Below are 25,435 nucleotides of genomic sequence, written 5' to 3'. Positions count from 1 at the left end.
CAGCGAAGTTCAGTGCACCGCTTAGCCAGAACCAGTGCCTCTCCCATCACAGACAATACACATAACAAAAATACATATGCCACCCGCCCCTCCCAAAATAAAACACCGCACGGACGGTGTTTTATTCCCTCCTTCCTTGAAAACTTCTGTCAGCCTCCATTGCCCCCCCACCCCCGGCCCAGTTCCCTTCAGCCGAGTTTCTGCCCTTTTCCTAAGTAAGTCCATTTTCTCCACAGCAGCCGCGAGGGCTGGAGGCGTGCAGCGGCCCGCGCGTGGGAACAGCCGCTCCCCGCATGGGGACTCGGGGCACGGCCGCGCACCCCGGAAGCGGGTTCAAGCCACCCCCGGGCTCAGCGGCCAAGAGCGAGTGAGTCAATGACGTCTGGTCTGGGGTCAAGTTCTCCGAAGAGTCCGGGCAGATCAGAGCCGCGCGCTCGGCGGCGCCAGGGACCCGGCACCCGAGACCCTCCGCCAGGATCGCGGCGGGGTGGGGCTGGCACGCGCGCCCGAGGGCGCGGACCTCCGAGCTGCCGGCGGCCTTAGGGGATGACACAGCGTTTCCTGTGCACCCCGACTCTACCCGCACATCCCGCTCTGTCCCCGGCGGGGTACCGGCCCGCCGGCTCGCTGCGTCAGCGACCCCCATCCGAGAGGACGGGCAGCGTCCGGGCGCGGGCACCCTCGACGCGGGGTCCAGCCCACGCGCACTGCGGACGGGGCTTGGGGTGCAGGGCTGGCAGCGTGACTGCGGGGTGCAGGTGCTGCTCAGGGGTTCCGGCAGCAGCTCGGAACGGACACAGGCCCCCACCCCTGGAAAAAGTTAGAATGCATCTTGGCCACACCAACTTCTCACCCAGGCCCGGACTCGGAACTTTGCTCCCTGAATGGGCGGCCACGCAGCCCAGAGCGACCCCGGAGAAGCCGCTCGGACCCGCGAGCCCCGAGCCCCGAGCCCGGGCCGCAGCCCGCAAGGGCCAATCACAGGGCGCCTCGGGCGGGAAAGGCTGGGGGGCGCGGGCGGCCGCGGAGTGATGGCCCTGGTGGCCAATAGGAGGCCAGGGTGGGAGTCCTCGCCCACCTCGCTGACCAATGGGAAAGGCACGGCTGGGGCCGCTGTCCCCGAGGCAGTGGCTGCGGGCTCCAGGGTGGCCGCGGGTCGGAGACCCTAAGATCTAAAGGGGGGTTTGTAGAGGAGTTTGCTCGTCCTCCCTTATGCCATCCGCCGACCCTCAGACCACAGCCCGGTCCTCACCTGCTGGAAGCGGGGTTTGCCCAGCTGGAAAGGAGGTGCATCCGTGGAGGCGTTAGCGGCACTAGCCGCCGCCGCCGATGCTGTGGTCGCTGTATCCGCCATGGCCACTGACGCCCGCAATCTACGGCCCTTTTAAAATGTCCCTCCTCGGCCCCCGCCACAGCTGCCTCTCCCGATTGGCCATAAGCAACCGCAGCGAGCCAGGGCCGCAAGGGATTGTGGGACGTGTAGTTTTTCGCGTCGCTGTGCTAGACACCTAGACTGCAGAGTTGCACCAACGGGTAGGGTCTCGGTTCCTGCCGCCAGTTCTGCAGGGGTGGACGGTCCCACGAGAGTGTTCGGGTATCTCTGATTACCTGCTCTTAAAAGTTTGACGCGCTCCTGGAGCCACAGCCCGGAAGAGCCCCACTCAAGCGGGTCTGATCTGGGACCAGATGGGCAAGGACTCCAGGCGGAGTAGGGTTAATCTCCAAAGATTTTCTGCAAGGAGTTGCACTGCGGAGTCATCATGCAGTTTCTTCTGTCGCCACTTTGTCCCTCGCCCTGACACAGTTCCTGGAATCCATTGAGGGCTCACCACCCCTGACCCTTGAACATTCTGTACCCAGAAGACCCTAACTTTTTGTCTTCCCCTGACGCTGGCTCTCTTTTTGGCTTTAGCCAAAGCATTGCATGTCCCTACTTCTTCAAAATCCACTACAGGCTCCTTTCACACGCAGCATTTCTCTTTTGTAGCCCTTCATTTATAGTTCTATAGTTTTATCTTTTTTTTCTGTAAAGTTTCACGAGGCAGGAGTTGTGACTTTTCTCATGCACCTAAGTCCTCAGTACCAGGCATAAGAGGGTTCATAGCAGGGACGCAAATATTTGTTGGCTGAGTTTAAGCAACAACCAGGGCCTCGGCAGCTAGCCTCCACTACTTTAGTCAACCAAGATCCTTCCTGGGCCTAATTTACAAACAGGAAGAGGAGTGTAGAGTAGGGTTCAATAATGTTTCTCAAGCACCAACCACAAGGCTTCAGCTAAGGGGGTAATAGCTCAAATAGTACAGCAAGGCACCAGCAGGGATAATAAACACACGCATCTAGAGTAAAATGTCAAATTTTCTCAACTAAATTCTGCTTGGCAACCCAGACTGGAGGAAAAGAGGAAGTAAGTGGCTGTTTCATCAAAGACAGTAGAAATACTTGGGTTTGACCCTAAGGAGCCCCATTTTGTGTCTCCTCAACCCCATGGTGAGGAGCAAGATTGGCTCATGCCTGCCCACATATAGCATCCATTCATCACCCACTAATGGCTGAACCAGAAGAAACAGACTTTCCTCAAGTTAAGGGTTCTAGCTAGCTATGCAAAGCTATTTGCATCTTGGATTTTTCCTTCTAGACTAAGTACCATGAGAGTAGAAACCAAGTCTTTTACCCTCTTTAAAGCCCCCACAGTATATACAGATGTCCTATGAGAGAGAAGAGTGCAGGCCACTGGGCCGCCACCCCTGAAGTCAGAGTAGGGGCATGCTATCCAAGTGCTCCATCTCCTGCCTTCTACCCCAGAAAGTCTGCACACTTATCAGAACAGGTACACAACAGAGCCAGCTGCAGTACGTGAATTTTTTTATTCTTCATAAAGTGCTGAAAACATGAAGAACAAGCTCTTTATAAACAGTAGTTACAACTAGGAAGACAAACAGCAAAGCAGAACTGTGCCTGCTCCCTGCCCGTCCCACCTGCAGCTCTCCTCTGACTTGTGGCCAGGAGCAACAACATCCAGCAAGAACCTTGGGCTGCAACTCAAAATTCTTCTGAAGCCATCCCTGCCCCAGGCATTTTGGAGGCCACAATCAACAGTAAGTGGAAGGTCAGAGTCAGGGCTGGGACTGCATAGAACCCAGGGGAATACCTAGCTGAGGATCGAGCCCTCTCTCCCAAGAGAGACCCCACTCCAACTCCCAATTACTACCCCCACCCAAATGTGACCAAAGTTCTAGATATCTGTGAACACTTTGTTTTGATGAATGGTCCTTAAGGTAGGTAACATTACTGGGACTCACCCCACATGAGGAGCTGTGTTGCATCACCCTGGCAGAGGACATCACCCACCGTGCATATCTCTTCCCAAGGCTTTCTGAGAGATCCCACAGTCCTCTCACGAAAAAGAGGTGATCCTACAGGACTCAGGACTCTTCACTGGGCCAAAAGTATCTACTTCAACACCTCACCCCACACATCGTTTGCTAAGGCAGGATGCCCCAAGCCTCTAAGGGTACCCTGCAGATGCCAAGGGGAAGCCTGCTGCATTTTCTGCAAGCAAACAGGGGTAGGGCCAAAGAATACTCTGTTTCAAAGGACAGACACTTTGTAGCCAAGCCAGATGAGGCCATGGGGCAAAAGGGACTGGCTGGAACAAGTAGCTTGTGGATAGATGAAACAAAGGGTTTTTCCCCATTTGTAGGCAGAGTGGGACCTCCTACTTCTAGAATGTAGTTTTTACCCCCAGCCCCTCCTCAATTAGGCTAGGAGTCTGAAGAGGTCAGGGAGGCTGAGCGAACAGCAGCAGCACGGCCAGGGGAAGACACAGCACACAGTGGGGCTGCCTCCATCCTCCACTCCATCTGCTTCCATCCCCAAGACCCAGAGAGATCCAATCCCATGTGTTCCACAGGGAGGGAGGGGGCCACCAAACATGGGAAGAAGTCTTGATCCCATCGGCAAAAGGCACATTTTAATTGGTTTCCAAAGGTTCAAACCCTGTAGCAGCACAGAGTTTTGGCATCTGGACAGGCAACAAGAATGGAGATGGAGGCTTGATCCCAAAAACATAAGCAGCCCAAAGCCCTGAGGCCTGGAGGGGCCCACATGTGGGAGGTGGGTGAGGTGGGCCCCCCCTGCATACACACCTGTCTCTGCTTTCCACTCACTCTCTCTCACTCACACATGACACTTAATGGAAGGTAACACAAAATGGGCAGGGGGCCGCCTAGAGAACACACATCTACTCCATCCACAGCACACTCGCTCTGCAAACAGCTGGAGGAAAACAGAGTCAGGACACAGCAGAGAGGACACTAGCTCCTTGCTCTTGTGGGAAAAGAGGCTGAGTAGGTGCCCTTGGTGCCCCTAACTCACAAATGGGCAGTTTGTATCTGCCACAGCCTCGGTAATAACACCAGGAGCCCCTAGAAGTGGAAGGAGATGATGAGGACAAGCATTTAGCCATGGAAGGCTGGCCATCTTTGGGGGGGAATAACATAGGTCCCAGACACCACATCGAATTGCAGCTCACCCCTGCCTGGTCTTGAGCAAATTCTTTGCTCCAATTTCCCGGAGCCTGAAAGCTAAGGGGTATGAAAACAGGCAGGTGGAAAAGACCCAGAGCGCCCAAAGACACACAAGTTGTACATGGAACCTGATGCCTCAGATGGGAGTGCAGAGCCTCCCCTTCCATCCAGCAGCCCCGGGTTGGGGGGTGGGCAGGAGGGAGGGGGAGGACACAGAACAACGGAGGACAGACCGCACTCTGCCCCTCGTGAGTGAGTTCAGTGGGATGCTGCGGAGGGTGTGACCCTGTTTGGACAGCGGGTTCACATCAACCCTTCTAAGAGTGGGGGTGCAGAGGGAGGGCTACTTGGGGGACTCAGGGGGGATTTGCAGCAGTGTGGGTGAGGTCTCCATGATCCGCACCAGCAGCCGGTCGATATAGCTCTCCAGCTCCTGCACGTGCTCGTCCCTCTGGCTCAGCTCCCGCTCCCGCTGCAGGAGCAGGCAGATGAGCTCATCGTGCGTCAGGTGGTAGTACTTGGCTGACTGGTCCAGCACACCCGAGTCCTGGGCCAAAGGGAATGAGAGTGAGAAGGCAGCCTCAGGCCCGCCTGCCCACCAGCCCACCAACACCCTAGTTTTGCCACCACAGATAGGCCCCTGGAGCTGCCTCTGTCTCTGATGCCAGCTCAGGGCTCTGGCAGGGGGACCAGGTCTGCTCCTTGCCTGTCCTGTCCAGCACCCTGCTCCTGAGCTCCAGATGCCTGTCCTCTCTCTCCAGAGCAACACGTCTGGCGTGGTGCTCCTGTCGGGCCTCACCTTCAGCCTCTTGGTGTCCACAGTATGGCCAACCTGGGGAGCCGGAGTCACAGGCTGAACACTGCCAGATGTGACCGTCTTGAGCTTCTCCAGCCCACTGCTCAGGGCTGTGCTCAGACTAGAGCGGGACGGCTTCCTGTCGGGGCTGCCCTCCACCGGGGCAGTGCTGAGGGGCTTCACAGGGTGCGGGCTGCAAAGACAGACAGGTGGTGCATTATGGGAGGGGTGGGTGGCACAAGGAAAAGGCAGGCCCGCCTTCTCTGAGCAGTCTCCAGCCTCCGGCACTTGGAATAGTTTGGGTCCTCAGGAGCCTTTCTCTCCCCCACCCTCGCCATTGTCCTCATTCCTCTCCCGGCCACTGCTCCCTCCACTCCACTCCCTCAGATGACCACGCCCCTCACAGAAGCAGCAGAGATCACCCTACAAAACTTCCTTGGACCTACAGCCAGTCTTCGCCAGGGCCACGTGCCATCCATCTTCCCTCCCCGCTCTTCTACACTGCAGCCCTCCCAGTCTCCCCGTTTTCCTGGGGATTCCTGGGAGGTGGGACTTTTGGTGTAAAACCGGGAAGGACCTGGGCACCATGAGAAGCTTGGTCACCTCCTTCTCCCTACTGGTTGCTTCCACCAGCGTGGACAGCAGCTGGGAAACTTCAGTCAACCTTGTCTTCTCCTAGCCATGCCCCACCTGCTTCCTTCCCGCTCAGCCTCTCCAGAGCGTGTGGACTATATTCTCTCTCTGTAAACTCTTACCTGTTGTTGACCCCTCAACTCACTAGAATAGGACATGGCCCCCACCAGCCCACCTTGCTGAGGCCACCAAGACCTGGGCTCTACCTCCGGGACCTCTCCACAGCGTGGACACTGGGACGCTCCTTGCTCTAAGCTGCTCTTCTTCCTGTCTCCCCCCTGGCCTGGCTGGTTTTCCTACCTCTGACAGCCCCTTCTCGGTCTTAACTGCTTGGTCTGCTTGGGTTCTCTCCCCTGCAACTCCTTGGCTCCTACCACCCCCTTCTCCATCTCATGCCAGACCCCACCCCTGAGCTTCAGGCCCATGGAGATAACTGCAGAGTGACTCCACTTGGGGTCTGCCCCCAGGCATGTCGCATGCCCCTTCCTTTGGTCCCCAGCAAGGACAGGCACCCTCAAGCTGCTGTGGTTTCAGTGAGAAACCTGGCAGCCCCTTCTCCCCCTTCCTCTTCAGTCGTAACAAACACCAAGCCCTGCTTCCCCCAAACCATCCCCTCTGCCTCAAGCCAGTGCAGCTAAATCTTCCGGCCTCGCCACAACCGCTAAATCATCTCCTCCGGGGGAGCCCTGCCCTGCTCCACCTGAGCCTGCATGGATGATACTGTTGCACCTTTCCACATCCTCATCGCTCACCTCAAGCCAGCTCCCCTAAGGGTAAGAACACAATCTCTACCACCATCTGCTCCTGCCCTTTCCTCCCGGGCCTCTACTCCCCCCCTACGTCTCTGCCGGGGAACGCACTCTGCCTTAAGCCTCTTACAAAAGCTATTCTTCTATCTGAAACATCGCTCCTTCCCCTGCCAGCCTGCTAACTCCTGCTCCCCTTTAAAAGCTGGGCACAGCTACTTCTTCCAGAAACCTTTCCAGATTCCCCAGGCTGACTAAGGATCCCCAGCACCTATGACAGGTACCCAAACTGGCAGAAGCAGGCCCCCAAACCAACTAACCTGCCCTTAGGGGACCTCTTAAAATTTATGCTTACTTAACAGCAAGAAAAAAAGGCAAAATGGCTTAGCCCAAGGCCCTGAGCCCCACTGGAGGAGGGACCAGACCCCCAAAAGCCAGCTTTGTTCACCCAGATTCAGGCTGTGATTCAGTCCCAAAACCCAAAGAGCAGCAGAGAGCACAGCCCGGAGCAGACAGTAGGGGAAGGAATACTCTCCGTCCTTTTCTTCCCACCAGGGAGTCTGCAATGGGGTTGGGGGTGGAAAAGCAGCTCTGACGCCACCTGCAGGTTGTGCTGCTGGAGGAGGAACCACCTAAATGGGGGGCCTGGAGTTCTGGGCTCCTGGTCTGATTGCCCCTTACTTCTGAGGGAATCTGGACCCTGCAGCTCTCATGGACTCTGTTTCCTCGTCTGAGAAGTGGGGATACCTCTATTTGGTTCATTCACTTCATGATGGAAAAACACGCTAAGTATAGATACTGAAAACTCCTCAACAGCTGCAAGTGCAACAGAGGGGCACTGCAACACAGCAGGGCCAGGAAGGTGGTGCCATCACGGAGCACTGTCAGCACCTCCTCCCCTCCTGAAACAGCATCACCCACCACTGCAACAGCAGCAGGGGCAGCCTCGATTCCTCCCCACCCACTTCTCTAATGTCAGCCTGGCTGCCTATGGCTTCTCTTTATGGGTTCACTTCTGACTTCCCCAGGAATACAGCAGAGGCAGTGTCTTTCATCTCTGTTCAGGATCTGACACACAGCGATGCTAAGTGAGCTCACATGACCAAATGTATGAGTCAGCGGGCTGGGGCCTCACAGAGGCCAGTGCTGGGGCCTGTCCTGCCCCCCTCCCCGCCCCTCCCCAGTCCTGCTCAGCGGCCTCTTCTGCTCCCCCCATCTCTTCACTCAGGTCTCCAAGAGCACTCAGGGCCCCTGCGGACCTTACTGCCCTGCTAAGTCACACCCCGTCACTCATAATCCGCCCCCTCCATGACCTATGTCTTCAGACCTCTGTTCTGGAGAGACACCTGGCGAAGTCATGGCCTCATAATCCTCCCAGAACAGACCAAGAGCAGTGCAGAGCCACACAAGTCTCTACTGTCCACTCAGCATAGTCCTCAGTGTGCTTCCGGGCCCTCCCTGAAAAGGCACAAACCCAAACTGAGGAGGCATTTGTCAGGCGAGACACTTTCTTCCGTGGGAAAGCATTGTCATCTTTCATTCTGCCCTCTGGCTTTCCTCTGTGACCTCAGTTTCAGTCCCTCTGCCTCTCTGACTTCACAGCCTGCTCCACACACCTCTCTAGACAGGACAGCACGCTCAAGGGCTCCATTTCCAGCAGACAAACTTCACTGCCCCAGCTCCCAGGAACTGCCAGAGCACTCAGCCCCCTTCCCTAGCCCCTTGCTCCCCTCCCCATTCCCCACCCTCTACACAACTCGTCAGTACCACTCCCAACCCCCTAGCTTGTGGAGTACCCAGCTTATCCAAGGTTCCGAGAAGGCACTTTCAGAGCTGGTACCACCCACAGAAGGTTGGGGTCTTCAAAGCCTTCATCAACCTGTCTCCTGGTAAAGAGTCCCTCCCCACCACTGGAGAGGCTGAGGCTGAAATGTGAACACTGGGGGCCTCGGGCTGCTTCCCCCCCTCTTCCCCCTTCCTCCTGGAGGGTATTCTCGGGAAGGCTGCTCACCTGGCACTGGGCTGTGACTCCTCAGCTGGTCGTGTCTCCAAGGGCAGAAGCACAAGCAGGGAGGCTGGGGTGGCTGCAGCGCGGTCTTCCCCGAGTGGGGCAGGGGAGCCCTCAGGGGGGGAGGCTGGCTCCCCAGGGGGTGGGGAAGAAGAGGTCAGGGGCCAGGCTCCAGGCAGGGGAGAGCACAGAGGGCTGGGCCCCCCATGGCGGTGGCTGGCCCAGGGTGGGAGAGGGGGCGGTGGGAAGGCAGGTTCTGGGGGCGTGGGCAGCTCTTCTGGACCAGAGTGGATGGAAGATTCCCTGGACCCTGGAGGGGATGTGGATGGGAGGCTGGGGGGATCCTGTCCCCCTTGAGATAAGAAGGGGTTTAAGGCATCCCCGTCAGAGGCCCACAAGTGAGCCTGTTGGTTGCTGCCTGACAGGTGTCCAAGCCCCTCTCCTACTGGTCCCTGGGCCTGGGTCTCAGGAGTCTCAGAGCTGTCCCCTCTCTCCTGAACCCCCGAGGTCTGCTGACTCTGAAGAGCCAAGCTATTTGAGTAACTGGGGATAGGGGCAGGGCCCTCGGGGCAACTGGTGGACAGAGATAGGCAGGACCCAGACATAGGAGGACTGGCATCCTCCACTAGATCTTCCGGGCCTGGCTCACCCAGCAGGGTTCCAGAAGAAGGGCTGTCAGACTCTGACCCGGGCTTCTCACCCTCCTCCTTGGCCTCCTGGGGACCAGCAACCAGCGCACTTGGGAAGGCGTTTTCTGCGCCTGTCTCTGTGCCCCTGCTACTCAGCCCCCCTGTAGCCTCCTCCTCCTCCTCCTCCTCTTCCTCCTTGGAATCCGGGGGTGTGAAGAGGCGCGGTGGCTTGGGAGGTGGACTGCTGGGCTGCAGCCCCTTGTCCAACACCCGCTCAGATTGGGGTTCTGGCTCCAGCTCCAGTGCGGAGAGCCCGTCACTCCCCTTGGGGCTCACAGGTTCTGGTGACTCTGGCTGCACTTGGGGAGGAGGCAGTTCATCAGACTCTCCCCGCAGGACTAGTGCAGATGTCTCAGCTGCAGGAGAAATGGTGACCACATCCCAAGGCCAGGAATCCTCCGTCGTATTGTGCTCGTGGAACAGCTGGCTTTTGCCGCAGGAGACCTCCTCATCCTGGCCCTCAGGGGCGTCGTCGGGGCCAGGAAGCCTCTCCCACACACTGATCACTTCTGGGGAGCTAAACAGAGATGTAGCACTGTTTGCTGGACTCTGCCCTGCGTCCCCTCCTGGGGCCAGTGGCTCCCTGTCTGCTTCAGAGTCTGAGGCTCTCTGGTGCAGCGGGTCTGACGTGGAAGGCAGGCTGGCCCCTCCCGACCCGAGGGGCCCCGGGTCAGCTGTACTCATGCTCTGGCGGTCCAGTCCCAAGTCCAGAGGCACCCTGGGCTCCAGCCACACGCTGCTCCCACCTCTTCCTCCGCCCCCAAGGTCCCCCTGGGGCTCAGCTGCCTTCTCTGCCATGGCCCTGGGGCCTGGGTCGTGCAGCCCAGTCACCTCCAGCCCCACTTCTGCAGGGGCCAGGATTTCGTTCCTGGCCTCTGGACACAGCCTGCTGGCAGCAAAAACGTTGAAGGTGTCGTCCCACTCAGGCAGGGCCTTCCCAGAGGAGGCCAGGGGGGTGGGGCTGGCCCTCGAGGCACTGGGGAGAGAGGGAGCAGGTGAAGGAGAGTTTAGTGCTATGTCGGCTATGAGTTCCTCGAAGAAAGGGTTGTTCTGCAAGGAGGTGAGGAATGGGTTGGTGAGACCCAAAAATCCAGCTGGGGTGGCTTCTGGGGCAGCTGTGGCGGCGGCGGCAGCAGTGGCAGCAGCGGGGGAGGCGGCTGCAAAAAGGTTAGTGCTTAGCATGGGAGCAGCGGTGGGAGCAGGAGTGGGGGGGGCCGGAGCACAGGGGGAGCAGGGGAGGTGGTGAGGAAGAGCAGCTGGGTCAGATTCTACCTGAGGAGACACGTCCAGGCTGTGGAGGGAGACAAAACCGTGAGCCTCCTGGTTAATGCCAAGACTGGAAACGCCTGCTTAATACCACGCCCCTGTCCCCACCCCGCACCCCACCTGCCTGAGGATGAGATGTCACCATGCCACAAAGGCTGGGTTCAGCCATGTGGGACACCCCAACATGTAATACAATTAGGCACCACCAAGGAGATGGTGGACACAGCTCATCTGATCCTCACACCAATCCCGAAGAACAATAATCCCATTTTATAGGCAGGATCCAAACCAAGTTTTCTTTGCACCACCCCATCTAAGATTCTACTCCACCCCAGACTTACACCTGAAGAACCAGGCATAGAATCAGAAAGTGCCTCACACTCCTTTAAGGACTGAGGGTAAGAAAATACCAGCTGGATTAGAGGGGATACAGAAAGGAGAGCAAGGTCTTCAGCTGGACAGTCAGCACTAATAAATCCAGCAGGGTGGCTGCATTCTGACTCCTGACACCGGCTGGATTCTACTGGCCCCTGCAGAAACAGAAGGCAGTGCCGGGGCTATCATCCAGCAGGACAAGGTGCTAATCAAAGAAAACTTTCCCTTTGTTTCTTGAGGGGTGGCACAGGCACCCAAGGAGCACACAAGACACTGCTGAGGATGCCTGCTATCAGGTGCTCTCACAACCTGGCACCCAACAGGTGGTGCCCCTGCCCACCGGCCAGCTTGACAGCAACCCTGAAGAGGGGATAAAGGCTAGAATGGGGCAGCAGGGGTAGAGTAGAACTCAGGATGTCACCAGGGGTTTCCCAGGATCTCTCACACAGATCCCTGACTTCTGGGGGAAATGTGCTCCATGAACATACATTCCCAAAGGACACTGGACAATGCTTTGCTGGCCTTCCGGCATTCCCTCAGGCGGGGCGCTCTCTCTTGCACTTCCTATACAGAGCGGCCAACTTCAGGGATGTGGACAGAAACAGAGTTCAGAACTGGGGCTCTTGGCTTCCCTAGGACACCAGTGGGGCACAGAGAAAAGGCTAGAAAGACACTGCAGGAAAAAGCGGTGCCCACCACCCCAGTCTGGCAGTGGCACAGTAATTTGTGGCTACCTTGTCAGACCCAGACCTCCGTGTCCTCCGTGTTATCTGAGCCCCATCTCCCAGCCCCACCTCCTCTGAACTCCCATGACCCCCATTCCTTGCATCTTGTCTGTCCAGGTGGAAATATCCTGGGGAACACCTACATATCCATCTTATCCACTCAAGCAGCTTCTTCCCATGGGGAACAGCTAAGGACAAGCCCTGAAGTGGCAGAAGCCAGAATTTACCAGTCAGTCCTTGAGAAATGCAGGCTGGAGTTGAGGGCATCTATGGAAAAGGGCTGACAAGTCTGGAGCTCACCAGGATTCTTCCAGAACTAGGGCCAGACAGAGCAGGCACCACACAAAGCTGGGCAGAGGCAGGGCCAGCTCTCCACAAACAATGGGGGACAGCCAATGGGAAGGAGTCCAGTGCAACGAGAAGCAAAGGGGGCTTCCCCAGATAGCCTCATAGACAAGGTAAAGCCAACTCTCAGACTCTGGGGTTTCTCTTCAGAATCCAGAATCCAGCTACCAAACGCTCTCCAGACCCTAATTTTGCCCTATAATAATACCACAGTCCCACAGCACCTCAGAGAGATGGAGGGAGGGCAAGTCCCACTCACTCCCACCCCAGCTCTTGCCTCTATGGTGAAGATACTAAAAGAGGGAGAATCCTGAGCCTACAGTCCCAACAACACCACACATTCCTTCTCCCTATATCCCAGACTGGCCCTTGAATCAAGGCCCCATGGCGGCCTTGGGGACTGAGGGCAGAAATGTACGAGAGCAAGACTCTGCCCTCAGCCCTCCCTCCACTGGAGCACCCCTGCACAGGATGAGTGGCCAGAGGGGTCTGAGGGAAGAGAGCGCCCTCAACAATGAACAGCACTGAGCTTAGCATTATACCTTCACTCTCCCAGCCCTGGTTAGCCCCACTCACCCTTGCAGACTTACAGCAATCTGGCCGCAGTCAGACTGCAGGACAGGAGAGCTGCAGGGAAGCAGGCCGGGTGGCACCCGCCATGGGCTCCCCAGAGGTACACACAAACCCGTTGGTATGGAACCGGCAAAGGGCTCTCCCTGGAGGAAGTGACTCCAGGTGCCAGGCCCAGCAGGCTCCCCAGAGTCAGCGGCACCACTAAGAACATCCTGTCCAGCCTTCCTACCCAGCAACACCCTAACCCTCCAACCTCCCTTGCCTTGCTCCTCACCAAGTACACACATGTCCCCATGCATGGTTGCCTTCGCAGGTTGGGCTCCGAGGGCAGAACCCAGTATGCCAACGTAATACAGTCATTCGCCTACCAACTGGTGGAGGAATCAACTTACTGTCCTCTCTTTAAGACCAAAATTTGGAGACAGAAAACAAAAGCCCAAATGTCTCTGACCCTTCAACCTGAGGGAATAAAACTTTAGGGCCTATAGGGACCTTAGAACATTTGGTTGAACCTGCAACTTAATGCAGGAATCACCTGTTCACTCCAACCTCCCCCCTCCTTAAATACCACTGCTGCTGGGCGACTCACCACACTACCAACCACCTCTCAGGAACAGCTTCCTGCCTTCATTCCTTCTCTGCCAGCCATTGCCTTGTCCAGTGGCAGCGGCCTTTTTTTCTGGATCTGCACCTAACACATACCACTTGGGCCTCTTTATGGAACGTCAGTGCCACCTGGGAGCACTAGAGGGCACTGCTGCCCTTCCTAGTGAGGAACAGCAGCCTCTGCAATTATAGCCCCAGGGTAGAGGCACCCCCATACCTGGACATGTCCCCAACTGGAGTCCCTGCAGCTACCTTCAGTCACTCCAGTTCCAGTTCCACTGTTTCCTGAAGTGAGTCAGCTCATCCCTCATTCTCTCCTCAACAGCCCTAAGCAAGCCCTCTGGGTAATTGACAGTTGTCACCTCCTCTCATCAAGGCACGCGTGGCCAGAGTGATGCTGACCAAGTTTAATGTCCAGCTTTCAGACCTCTCCAGGTCAGGCTGCTTTACCCAAAGAACAGTCCCGCCTGCCCTACCTGCCCAGCAGTCATCATGGCCCAGGGAAGGAAGCAATGCCCTGGGTACTCCCCATCCCCCAGCTGAGGACAAGCTCAGAATTCAAGCATGAGGACTAAAACCTCAGCTTCCTTACACCCATGAGTGACCAAACTTCTCTCAACTCCAAAAGGCCTTTAGGAGACACAGAGCAGCAGGAGAAGGGGAATGGAGGCAGCAGCAGGAGCAATGATACTCATGCAAGGCTGCAGAGGCCTAGACTAAAACCTGGGCTTGTGCCTATAAATGACCTCACAGAAATCCCACCAGAGTCACCAAAAAAAAAAAAAAAAAAAAAAAAAAAAAACCAAAAAAATAAAAAATAAATGACCTCACAGAAAGGTGTTTCTAAGCACTTGTTCTGCCCCATGAAAGGCCCACAGACCTCCCACAGATGACAGTGCATGATCCGTGCTTCCCCCTGCAAGCACCTGTCCAAGTATCTGCCACCGCCCTCCATCCCATCTACAAATAACTATGTCATCACAGGGCCCCCAAGCTCAGTGTGAGCATCTGAGAACGGCCCTTGGTCTCCTTTCCAATCATCTATGCCACAGGTGACTAGCAGTTCCCTCGGGTTCTGGGGCAGTAGGGGCAGAGGCTGCTACCAAGCAGGGGAGGCAAGACTTACCCAGAGACTGATCCAACCTACACGCCCAACTATAAGGTCGTACAGGAGTGCTGCCGGGGAGCCGGGGCCCACACCTAGAGAGTGCCTGCTCCTCCCACAGAATTGCACAGGGCAAGAGGAAAACCAGGACTTGGGATTGGTCTCTTCTCTGCTGGAGAGTAGGTCTAGGGGCCTTCCCTCTACCCTTCACCACTTTACACAGCCTTCCCACCCCACCTCCAGCCCATATATCCATCAGGGTGGGGTGGGAGTGTGCCGGTTCTGCGAGAAAACAGAAACAGCTCTTGCCACACCGGTCAGGGAGGCCACAGATGCTTCCATCCAAGGCTAGCCCCAGGCCCCTGGGAAGGGGAATACGTGGCCTTATAGTCTCTGCCTAGAGCCCCACCCTGGGCCCTGCTGGACAATGTAGCAACTTCCACTGGCTCAGAGTCAGGAGAAAGCAAAAGAGCCTGGGACTTTGCCCAGGGCCTGAGCTGAAGGAATCCTGCATCCCTCTACTGGGTGAGACTCGGCACACTGAAAACAGCAGCCTTCATCAGCACTTGCCACACCAGGCCGGGGGAGCAACTGGGCATAGAGGGACGAGATCAGAGTGGGTAGGGAAAGTATGTGGGTACAGTCCCCAGTCCCTTCTCTCTACCTGCCAAGGCTTCCTTACCTTGAGGCCAGAGGGCAAGAAGAGCAGGTTAGGAAGCAAAGAATTCACACAAATGGCCTTGCCTGCTTTTCTCCTATTCCTTCCCTCCCTGGGGTGGGGGGTGGTGCCAACTCCTGGGGCCCTGGAGCACAGCGCCTTTGCAACTCACCTGTGTCTGTGTGCTGCCGACAAGCCTTGGCTTAGGGAGAGCCCAGCTCAACCATGCAAAGCCAGAGCCCCAGCAGCTACCCGAGGGCCACATCTGCTCCATCCTCCCTGCCCCAGGGTCCAGGCTGCAAACACCCAGCATCCTCCCCAAGGAGCAAAGCTGGTTTTGCCAAGGACCTACCTGGGTTTCTGAGTTGGTTCCTTAGCTTCTCTCAAGCCAAACCAGCTACTCTTGGACTTTTCCTCCCCGCTGGATGAGTGGTGGGGGGAGGCCCCTAGGGTGGGACCCCCTCTCTCCCCCAGAGAGCTGCGACGCCCCAACTCACTCCGACCCAGCCCCTGGTGGTGATGGTGGAATAGGCCCATCCGGGGCTTCCGCTCCTCTTTCCGGGCTCCCTCCTTCTCTGCCAAGGCTTCAGCAGAGGCCACCATGGGTGTGGCGACCTGCATGGGCTTCCCCTCCAGATGCTGGGCCCCCTCCTCCTCTCCAGAGTGGCCAGCCCCTGCAGCCTGATTGCTCGGCTCCTCCTGTCCAGGGGCCACCTCTGAGCTGCTGGTGCTACGGCTGCCTCTGCCCCAGGAGTCATCTGCAGACCTGGGCCCCTCCTCAGAGGCCCGGGAAGAGGTACTGTGCAGGGAGCTGGAGGGTGGAAAAGGGCCCGAGATGGAGCTGCGGTGCCGCAAGGGGCCCTGGGGCTCCTCGTTGTAAATATGGCTCCCATTGACACAGAGAGAAGAGCGAGAGGCCACATCCAGGTGGCCCTGAAGGTCAAGGAGGGCCCGGGGAGGAGCCGCTCTCATCTGGCTGGCCTCGTCACTGTATGTCCTTTTGTGCGTGAGCAATTTGGGGGACTGTGTTGAGTCCCTACCTGAAAGGGAAGCACATGTAGAGTTAGCGCCTGGCAGAAAAGCCCTGCTTCCTGGCCCCAGGCCTTCCCTGCTAACTTGAGGAGAGAGCCCATCGCCCTCTGCCCTCCCTGGGGGGAGGCTCACTTACCCGCTTCAGTGGACAGCCAGCTGGTGCGGCTGGGAGAGCGGGTGAGGAGTTCAGCACCAGGCCCCTGGTAGGCCAGGCTCCCACTGGCTGAGGACAGGGTGCTGTCGGAGCCCAGCGAAGTGTTGGACTGGGTGAGGGACGACTTGCGCAGCTTGTTTCGGAGGAAGAAGCCTTTGGCTTTGCCCATCTTGCCCAGGCTGCCCAGATCGGGATCTTCCAGGGCGCTGCTTGGAAGGATGGCAGAGGCAGATTCTAGCTCGTACTTCTTCTTGCCCTTCATCTTGTCCTTGATCTTGCTGAAGGGGGACCGCGGCTTGTCCTTCATGGACAGGTCAAACATGCTGGCGCTCAAGTTGTTGCGTGTGAACTGGATGGTGACTTGGATCTCCCCGCGCTCCTTCTCCTTCTTGCCCGCCTTAGAGTGCAGCTTGTACCACCTGTGCCGAGGGGAAGGGGAAGAGGGCCAAGCTGTGGTCACAGGTACAGGGAGCCTGGCTCTCAATCCCCTCCCTGCTTTGGTGGCCCACCACAGTCTCTCCTGGCTCCTGTTCTGACACACAGGCCCTGCCTTCCAGGCATAGCTGAGGGACAGTACACAACTTTTTCATGAAGGCTTAGAAAACCACATCCTGAGTAGGGGAAGCTCCTCCATGCTATGGGACAGAGCAGCAGTTAACACGCCCTGCTCACCCTCTGGAGGGTCCTAGCACCATCCTGGAGCTCAGAGACCCTCCTTTCTCCCCCATGGGGAGAGAAACTCTGAGAGAAACTTCTGAAACTCTGAGGCCCAAAAGGGCCAGCTGGGGTCTGGGAGGGACCCTTGTATCTCCAGGGCCTCATACAGACTGACCTACCCACATTTTCCCCTGTTTACATCATCTCCGGTCAGTAGCAGCCAAAGTTCTGCTCTAAGCCACCAGCGAGCCCAGGAAAGAACAGCTCACCCAGAGGCCCAGGGCCAGGAATACAAATGTACATATACACACACAAATCGCTCATCCACTGGCTGACTCACCCCAAGTCCTGCCAGGAACACCTCTGCAAGATGGAGGAACAGACAAGAATGGCACATGGGGACCTTAAGCCAGAGACGCAGGGAAGGGAGCCAGCACAGCAGAGTGCAGGTCCTCTCAGCTCACTCCCACGTACACTGCACAAGTCTGTGAGGTCGGAGACACTACCCTAATTTTATAGATGAGGACGTTGAGGGTCAGAGGCAAAGTCATTCATCCAAGAACAAGCTGCCAGGAAGGAGAGGGGAGACTCAAGGGGCAGATTCTCATCACTCCAAAGCTCACGACCTTCCTACTACACTCTTAGAAAGGCCCCTAACACACAGGCCTAAGGGCCCCCTGGGCTGGGGCGGTGTGTGGAGCTTCCCCTACACGGGAGGGTTGTGCAGGGAGATCCTCCTTTCTCTGCTTCCCCCAACACCCCGGGAGACTCCTGGAGAAGGCCTGAGAAGGGCGGATTCTGCCTGGCTGGTCTCATCATACAGCACCATATGGAGCAGCTGGATACCTCCCCTCCCACTTCCTCTACCACGCACATCCCTCCCCAGCTCCTACAGGTGTGAGCAGAAACCAGAAAGGTTTTGGGCGAGGGACACCAGGCCCAAATGATGGAACCAGGTCGGGGGCTGGAAACAGAAGACACTGAAAATCAGTCCCTTTCTCACACTAGCAGTCAGAATCCAGAACCTCCCCAGCATGTTAAGAGCTGAAATAAAATATTCAAAGGACATCAAAGGAAATGTCCCAGAAAGCAGGACAATGATGATGCAATTATTAGAAGCAATACAAGGAGGTTCACCTTAAATAACTGGGGAGTTAAAAAAGAAAGCAGACTGCTCCTGTGTGTGAGGGGCTTGGGTGCCATTTCTCCCAAACACAAAACAAGAAAACAGCGAAGCAAACTGAAAATCACCCCCTCACGGGGGATTTTTAGAACAGTGAAATGATTCTGTATGATACCATAATGATAGATAATCTTGCAATAAAAAAAAAAAGAAGCCCTAACATAACTACAGACTCTAATAATAATGTATCAACACTGACTCATCGATTGCAACAAATGTACCGCACTAGTAAGATGCTATAATAAAGGAAACTGGGTGGGGGCATGGGAGGCTGTTAGAGAGTATTTGAGACCTCTCTGTACTTCTCACTCACTTATCCATAAACCCCCCCAAAAACTAAACTAAAAAAAAAAAAAAACAAAACTATTAATTTTAAAAAGGTGAGTGCTAGCATGAAGAAGAAACCTTGAAAGAAATCATACAAGAAAGTTTTTCTAAGGACAGAGCACCAGCACCACTGGGCCCACAAGCACGCAGCATGAAGAACAAAGACAAGGTGTTGCCGTGAGCTTGAGTTATACAGAGGAGACCCCAAAGGCTCCCAAGGGGAGACGGTGGGTGCCCTCTCCCTCCTCCACCACCACTGGCTCCTCATCTACCACTCCTAGTGCTGCTCCTGGGCTTGTGGGGACCTGGCACCTCTTTTGTGAAGCTGAGGAGATGCCAATTCACAATGGCTGATGAAAAACCCAAGAAAGGAGTTGAGACTGAGAACAATGAACATTAATTTGAAGGTGGCCGGTCAGGATGTGCTGTGGTACATGGAGAGGACTCACCACGTAGTGAACTAATGAAAGCCTACTGTGAGCAACAGGCTTACCAGTGAGGCAGACCAGCCAATCAGTGACACAGATGCACCACACAGCTGGCAGTGGAGGGTAAGGCAGAGTCAATGTGTTCCCACAACAGACAGAGGGAGCACTGTGCCCCAGGACTCTCCTCCAGGACGGGAAGACATTCTCAATTAGAAAACCACAATCCAGTCCTACCAGAGCTTGACAACCACAGTATAGTTTTCTTTACTTTCATTCCCCCTCGCCCTTTCCTTTACTGTACACAGAGTAACTGGTTACGAGCACGAGCATACTGCACTTTTTAAAATGAAAAGTACAGTGGTATGTTTTGATCAATGTCCAATGGCGATGAGATGGGGGAAAGTATTGGTACTGTGAAAACAAGCCCTTTCTCCATGAGTGGCATTCATTCAGCTCTTATCTTTTATTCTGGTAAGTTATTTTGCTCTCAATGTTTAACCAAAGGGGGTGGGGGGCATTAAAAATTCTTGCATATCTTCTTTGATAGGGGAATTTTAATGTTTTTCATTTATTTTTGTAAAACCAAGGACAATTTTATAAGTTTTTGTACATAGCTGTTAGATATAGGGCAATCTGCTTTAAAGCAGGGATAAATTACTCTTAAAAAAATGAATCCTAGATAGTTTTCCCTTCAAGTCAAGTATCCTGTTGCTTAAATAAACTTCTTGTTTAAAATGAAAAATAAAAAGGGTGAAGGACAGGCTCAGACCCTTGGGATCCAGAATAGTGTCAGGTCCTCCTTAAGCAACACTGGGCACCACAGGGAGGCATGCCTTCAGCATTCTGAGGGAAAAGTTTTGCAGCCAGTCAATCACGCATGAAGGAGCAATGAAACTTGGTAGAGATGGTCAGATTGGTCCCTGAAAGGCTCAAAGTCCCTCCATGCAGAAACATACCACACAACATACACACCCCACACTAACTGCACACATATACCCCTACACACCACACACCATGTGTCTCAGTCAGCACCATGACCATCAGCTCCCACCTGAATCTGCATGCCCCATAGCACCAGGTCCCAGAGAGTCACATGGACACAAAGGGGTTGGCATTGGGGGATCTTTTGTATTAGAAGTTCTGATACATTGAAAAGATCAGAATTAAGTAATTTCAAGGGCTTGGACAAAGTGGTCATTTTGGGTATTGTTTTTAAGGCTGAAACTTATTTGCAAGTCTTCTCTCTCAGGGGCATCACTCTGGAGGAGTCCACCATGATAACACCCTTATGTGTTTGTCATGGACTATGGGCCTGGCCTCTCTTTGGTGACCTACTTGATTGCCTGAGCAGAGGGAGGCTGGCCTATTGGTTTCCCCTTCAAAGCCAGGAGATCATCCCTGAGAAGGCTGGATCAGGACAAATGACAGCCCAAGCAGGGCAGGTGAGACTCAGAGGATATGTGCACATGTCTGTTCTCTTATAATAAGCAGGGCAAGATGGTAAAACTTGTGAGGCAGGATGTAAGAGAAAAGAAAGCTAAGAGACCACAAGGTTGTGTGTGAGGATGTATCTGGGGGCAAGAGGGAATGTTTAACAGAAAGACAAATGAGCTAGAATCAAACTCCTGACACTCCTGCTTTTAACTCTTTAAAGGTCAAGCCCTAGTCACTTTCCCCAAACCTGGACTAGGCCCCATTTCGCACAGGAAGATCCCGGGAGGTGGGGCAAAAGACAAGTGTATGGGCTCTGACCCTAAATCCGCTGAGCCCTGAATAACGGCAATCTGCAAGCACAGATATCCTCTGCTGGGGCATAAAGGGCAGGGCCCCAATGTGGCTGGTCACATTCCACACATCACAGCACCAACCGCAGTTATCTGTGCGGGGTGAGGCTGCAGGGAGCTATCACTTCCTATGCTGTCTATCTTTTTCCTGTTTGAATTTTTTATAAGGAGCATATATTACTGCTGTAATGGGAAAAAGACAAAAGACAACACCCTCTCCTATCTTATCTACTCAGCTGCCTGGGCATGCAGCAGGCCAGGGTGGCTCACTGTAGCCCAAGGAACTTTAAGGCACAAGCTGAGGCCTGACCGGCCATCCATCCAGTCACAGTCACCACATCCACTCACCACAGTAAGTCAGGATTCAACCAAGGCCCCAGCATGCATCCAGGGGACAGCTCATAAGACAGAGCCCTCATCTCCATAACAATATGGCTACGGTGCCCAGATTGGCCATCATCTATGCAAGACTTATTTGATACACATGTATACCAGACTCCACCTAAGCCCTGCTGAATTAGAAGGGCCAAGTCTGGAAGTCTGCATATTTTGAAGTGGCGAGGGCTCCCTCTTCAAGTGACACCACACATCATGAGAGAGCCGCGATGGGATGGATCCCCTGCCTGCTCTCCATCACTTGGCGAGTCAGAGACCAGCTTTCCCACCACCTGGGTCTATCCTCAAAGACACTCAAGTGGTAGCAGAAAAAGCCTGTGTCTCTCCCCTGCCTCGCTGAGGCTTGCCTTCCAAAGTCCAAGGGCAGGCACCATTAAGTGCTTTCTATAAAGCATGAACATGAACAAGGCCTTCTTTCCATGAGACCCTTCGGAAATGGCACTCCCACTGAGACAGGAGGAAGGACTGTGATTCTGGCCCTGGTACAATTTCCCTGACACCCACCCAGTTCTCAAATCATTGTTCCTCCACCCCAAAGCCAATAAATCACCATCCTTCTCATCTCATACTGTCTGGGCATCTGAACTCTCCGAGGCCCAGGAAGCATATATTCAGGAGATGAGGATATGACAAAGATGGTCATTATCTGGGACCTGGTCCAGGTATGACGGCAGCCAAGACCTGACAGGCACCATCAGCAAAGGAACAGTAAGAGAAAGCTTCTTGTCTCTGAAGAGGCATATGCTATGGACACTGCCCCAAGGCATGACATGCATCAGCACTTCTCAAATTGCAAAGTGTGAAAGAATCACTGGGTCTGGTTAAAACACAGAGCTGATACTGTGGGTGCAGATAAGCCTGAGAAGCTCCATTTCCATCCAACTTCCAGGGGATACTGGTGCTGCTACTGGCTGGTGGACCTCACCTGAGCAGAGGGAGACAAGGATGATGCTAGAGAATCAGCTCAGCTGGCTCTCTGCACGCTCACTGCACACCAGGCTAGATGCCTCTTTTAGTATCCACGAGTCCAGGAGACAGAGTCCATCATCCCCATTTTGTAAATGAGGAAACTAAGTTATAGAGAAGTACTGTGACAGGTCAGATAGTAACTGACAGAGTCAGAACTTGAACATGAAGATGCCTAACTCCCAGTGTATTTCCTTAGCCTTTAAAGTGTAGCGTTTGTCCTCAAACTGAAAGCAAACACTGAGGCCTCCAGACGTTGAGAGGACAGACACCGGAAAGGGCCTTGACATACATCATAGGTTTCCAAAGTAGCACAGAGATGGTGTGCAAAGCCCAAAACCCTCTTTAAAGGACTGATACAATCCCAAGATGATGGAGGCCTAAGAGGTGACTGAGGGAACCTGGGAATTTTGTCCTGTCCCCAGGCCATTAAAACCTTGTCAGAGAGCAATCCAGCATCCCCCAACAGTCTTTAGGGTCCACAACTCCTGGAGGACAAAACCAGAGACAAGTTCTTAAAGGGGCCCCAACTCAGCAATAGCACCTCCCCCCAACTCCAAGGCTCTGACAAAGTTCAGCAGGCCACTGTGGACTTAGGACTCAGCCCTCAGCCTCCTCCCCTACCATCTCAGTTCGTCTCAACCTCTTCAGTCTGCTCTGAGTCCCCCAACTAAAACTGTCCTGTGGCCTATGTTATTTCTTCAGCATACTTAATACTACTTGAACTTGTGTGTGTGTGTGTGTGTGTGTGTGCGAGCGCGCGCATGCGTGTGTGTATCCCACACAGTAAAATGATGTATGTTTAACAACAGCTTGTTTAATATCTGTCTTCTACAGGCAGCAATTTTATTCTGCTCACCTGTCTTCCCCGTACTTAGAATAGTGGGCACCCAAATATTTGTTCAATAAACTAGCAAATTAATATGTGAATCACTTAGGAACTTGTCTGTTCATGGGGGCTCCATACATGTCTCTATCATTACAGACCCTTGAGTCTTACCTGTGAGATCAGGAGCTCCCAAAGAGCACAAAGAGGGCTCCTGGCCTGCCCCTACCCCCCACAGGAGTCTCCTGAGTGCAGGGGCCACAAGTGCCAGGCTTAAAAGGGAATATTCCAAGAGGGAACATTCTTTCATCCTGAGAACCACGTAAGTCACTCCCCTTATTTCTCCAGGTCATGAAAAAATTGTTAGGCAGGAGAAAAATTACATCTTTTTTTCCCCATAATCTCTGGTAGAAATTTAGCATTTCTTCCCATTACAAAGGTCTGTACAGCAGCAACACCTGTGTGTCAACAAGAGAAACCAGGCATTAATATCACAACATGGTTGTTGCAAACATCACGAAATATTATTTTCATCACCACTTTAAACTTTTAAGTTATTACGCTACCACTTGATCACATTATTTAATACAGTAACAAACCACGGCAGTTCAGCAAGTGTTTTAATATATTGGTAAATATACTTCAGGAGCATTGGTTTACTTTGTATTTCTACATATTTGAAAAAAATCTTACCCCATGAAGCCATGGAGTCTATGGACTTCAGCAAAGGGGTCCATCGCACAGAAAAGGTGAAGAACATCTACTCTAGAGCAGGGAGGGCACAAGGCAGCAGAAGGGCAAGCCTTGCCCTTTCTGCCCCACTGCACACACCCATGCTGAGAGCTCAGCAGAGGGCAGGCACGGGGGGCACCTGGCGAGGGTCAAGAAGCTGGCCAAAGGCCCTGAGACTCCCCAGCATCACGCTTCAGTGCTCAGTGTGACCTTCAAGCACCCTGCATGCCAGTGAAGGTGACTACAGAGAAACAAAAACAGCCAGCTGCACCCTCACTTAGAGAGCAGGCTGCCCCAGAGCTTGCTTTGGCCCTACCCCCAGCACTACTGAATGCAGCTTCTTGGGGCTTGTTCTCACCTGAGCCTCACCTGCTATGGCTGCAACCCACCAGGTCTGCAGTTTCTCTCTCCCAGGTGAGCCTGTTGCCCTGACCTCTTCAGAGCTGGGCCTTATCTCAGAATAGTAAACAGCCACTGGGGTCAGGGGCTGCAAAGCTGTGGGAATCAAACCCACATCCTGAGGCCAAAGAAGCCAGGAGGCCCTTAGGAAAAAGAACTGTGCTGTACCAAGATAATGGCTGGAGAATCTTCCAGAAGGGTAAGTGAGGAGCCAGCATGAAGGAGGGAAGAAATACTGACCCAGTTCTTTCCCAGCATCGCTCTCCCCAGCTAGCTTCCCAAGAGAGTGAGGACAAACCGTGAGCTGCAGGATCCAGAGCAGAGGGGTACGGGGCTCAAGAAGTAGGTGTTGTGTTGGGGTAAACAGTAGCAGATAGTGCCATGCTAGCTGCCCTCAGCACTGTCTGCCCCGGCTCCTGCTCCCAGCCAGTCACCGGCCATTTCAAGCCACCTTGCATTAAATTACCTGCCCTCAAAGGCCTCAGCCTGCAGAACCTGCCCCCTGTACCCCCTCCCAGGTTCGCGAAGCCATGTGCTTTTCACCTCAGCAGGAAACTTCTGCTATAGAAATGACTGGTGTCACGCACTCTGCCTGGCATGGATTTTTAATAGAAAAAAGATGGCCAAAAAGTGCCATTCCTGCTGTTCCTGAGAGAACGCTGCCATTTCTTTGTAGACTGACCAAATATTTGGGAGGGAAAGCTCTTCCTTATGTCAGATTCTTACGGACAGATACAGAAGAAAAGATGAAACTAGAGGCCTAGGCAATCATCAGAGATTCTAAAACTATCAGAAAAGAAGATGATGGAGGAGTTCCTGATGGCTGGGTCACTGCCTAACCCCAGCTCCACTGCAGAGAGCACATGGGGCACCTCCGAAGGCCAGGCAGCAGAGTCAGTCACCCCACTGAGGAAGACCCCTACCATAAGGCAGGGCCTGGGTCAGGGACGCTCCAGACCCAGCAATCAGTCTTTAGGGCTGGAGAGTTAGGGTGAAGGACATCAGGAGGACCCACCAGGACCAAAGAGTCCTCAAGGTCAAGAGGCTTGGCTCTTCCATCAGGTCAGGGCATGAAACCAAGAGAGTGGATCTGTTACAGGGGAGCCCTAACATGAGCCCTCCCAACCAGGGCCAGCACAGAAGCCCTGTTTGGATCCCTACTCAACCAACTGCATATGGAGACTCAGTTCCAGTGTCAGGGAAACTTGAATATGAAATGAATATAGGAAAATTCTTAAAGAATTGTTGATTTTGGGTGTGTGATAATGCCTTTTTGGTTTTGTGTGTGTGTGTGTGTGTGTGTGTTTTTAAAGCATCCAATTTGGTTGGTGATGGTTGGAAACACATACTGAAGCATTTAGGGAGTGCTGACATTTTATACGGTCCCTTCTAGCCCATTCAGGACTAACAGCGTGTTTCTATCAGATCTGTGGGGTGGCTTTCTCCCCTTGCCCTATGACTGAGCCCTGCCTCCCTCATGGCCGCAGTCCCAGCACAGGA

The 25,435-nt window shown here is 54.3% G+C and overlaps 2 protein-coding genes across 10 annotated transcripts in view; both read right to left on the bottom strand.

The window, feature by feature from the left end:
* The window catches only part of SFXN5 (sideroflexin 5), a gene marked incomplete at both ends in the record, with an annotated part of 107,423 nt that extends 106,069 nt beyond the window's left edge, over positions 1-1,354 (bottom strand). For all 8 annotated transcript variants that reach the window (XM_084234331.1, XM_084234336.1, XM_084234337.1 and 5 more), the window contains one exon: positions 1,253-1,354. In XM_084234331.1, coding sequence (XP_084090457.1) covers positions 1,253-1,354 — 102 coding nt within the window. The remainder of the gene's footprint in view (positions 1-1,252) is intronic.
* Positions 1,355-4,869: 3,515 nt separating this feature from the next.
* Positions 4,870-25,435, bottom strand: part of RAB11FIP5 (RAB11 family interacting protein 5) — a gene marked incomplete at its 3' end in the record, with an annotated part of 29,918 nt that continues 9,352 nt past the window's right edge. The window contains exons 2-6 of one of the 2 annotated variants that reach the window (XM_084234708.1): positions 16,216-16,656; positions 15,404-16,087; positions 8,713-10,689; positions 5,326-5,515; positions 4,870-5,073 (exon numbers count right to left, since the gene is read on the bottom strand). In XM_084234708.1, the coding sequence (XP_084090834.1) occupies positions 4,870-5,073; positions 5,326-5,515; positions 8,713-10,689; positions 15,404-16,087; positions 16,216-16,656 (3,496 nt within the window). The remainder of the gene's footprint in view (positions 5,074-5,325; positions 5,516-8,712; positions 10,690-15,403; positions 16,088-16,215; positions 16,657-25,435) is intronic. The other variant, XM_084234709.1, reaches the window with a different exon arrangement.

Source organism: Talpa europaea, assembly GCF_964194135.1.
Source record: "Talpa europaea genome assembly, chromosome: 6".
Taxonomy (NCBI): Eukaryota; Metazoa; Chordata; class Mammalia; order Eulipotyphla; family Talpidae; genus Talpa; species Talpa europaea.
This window is presented reverse-complemented; position numbering and strand designations above follow the sequence as displayed.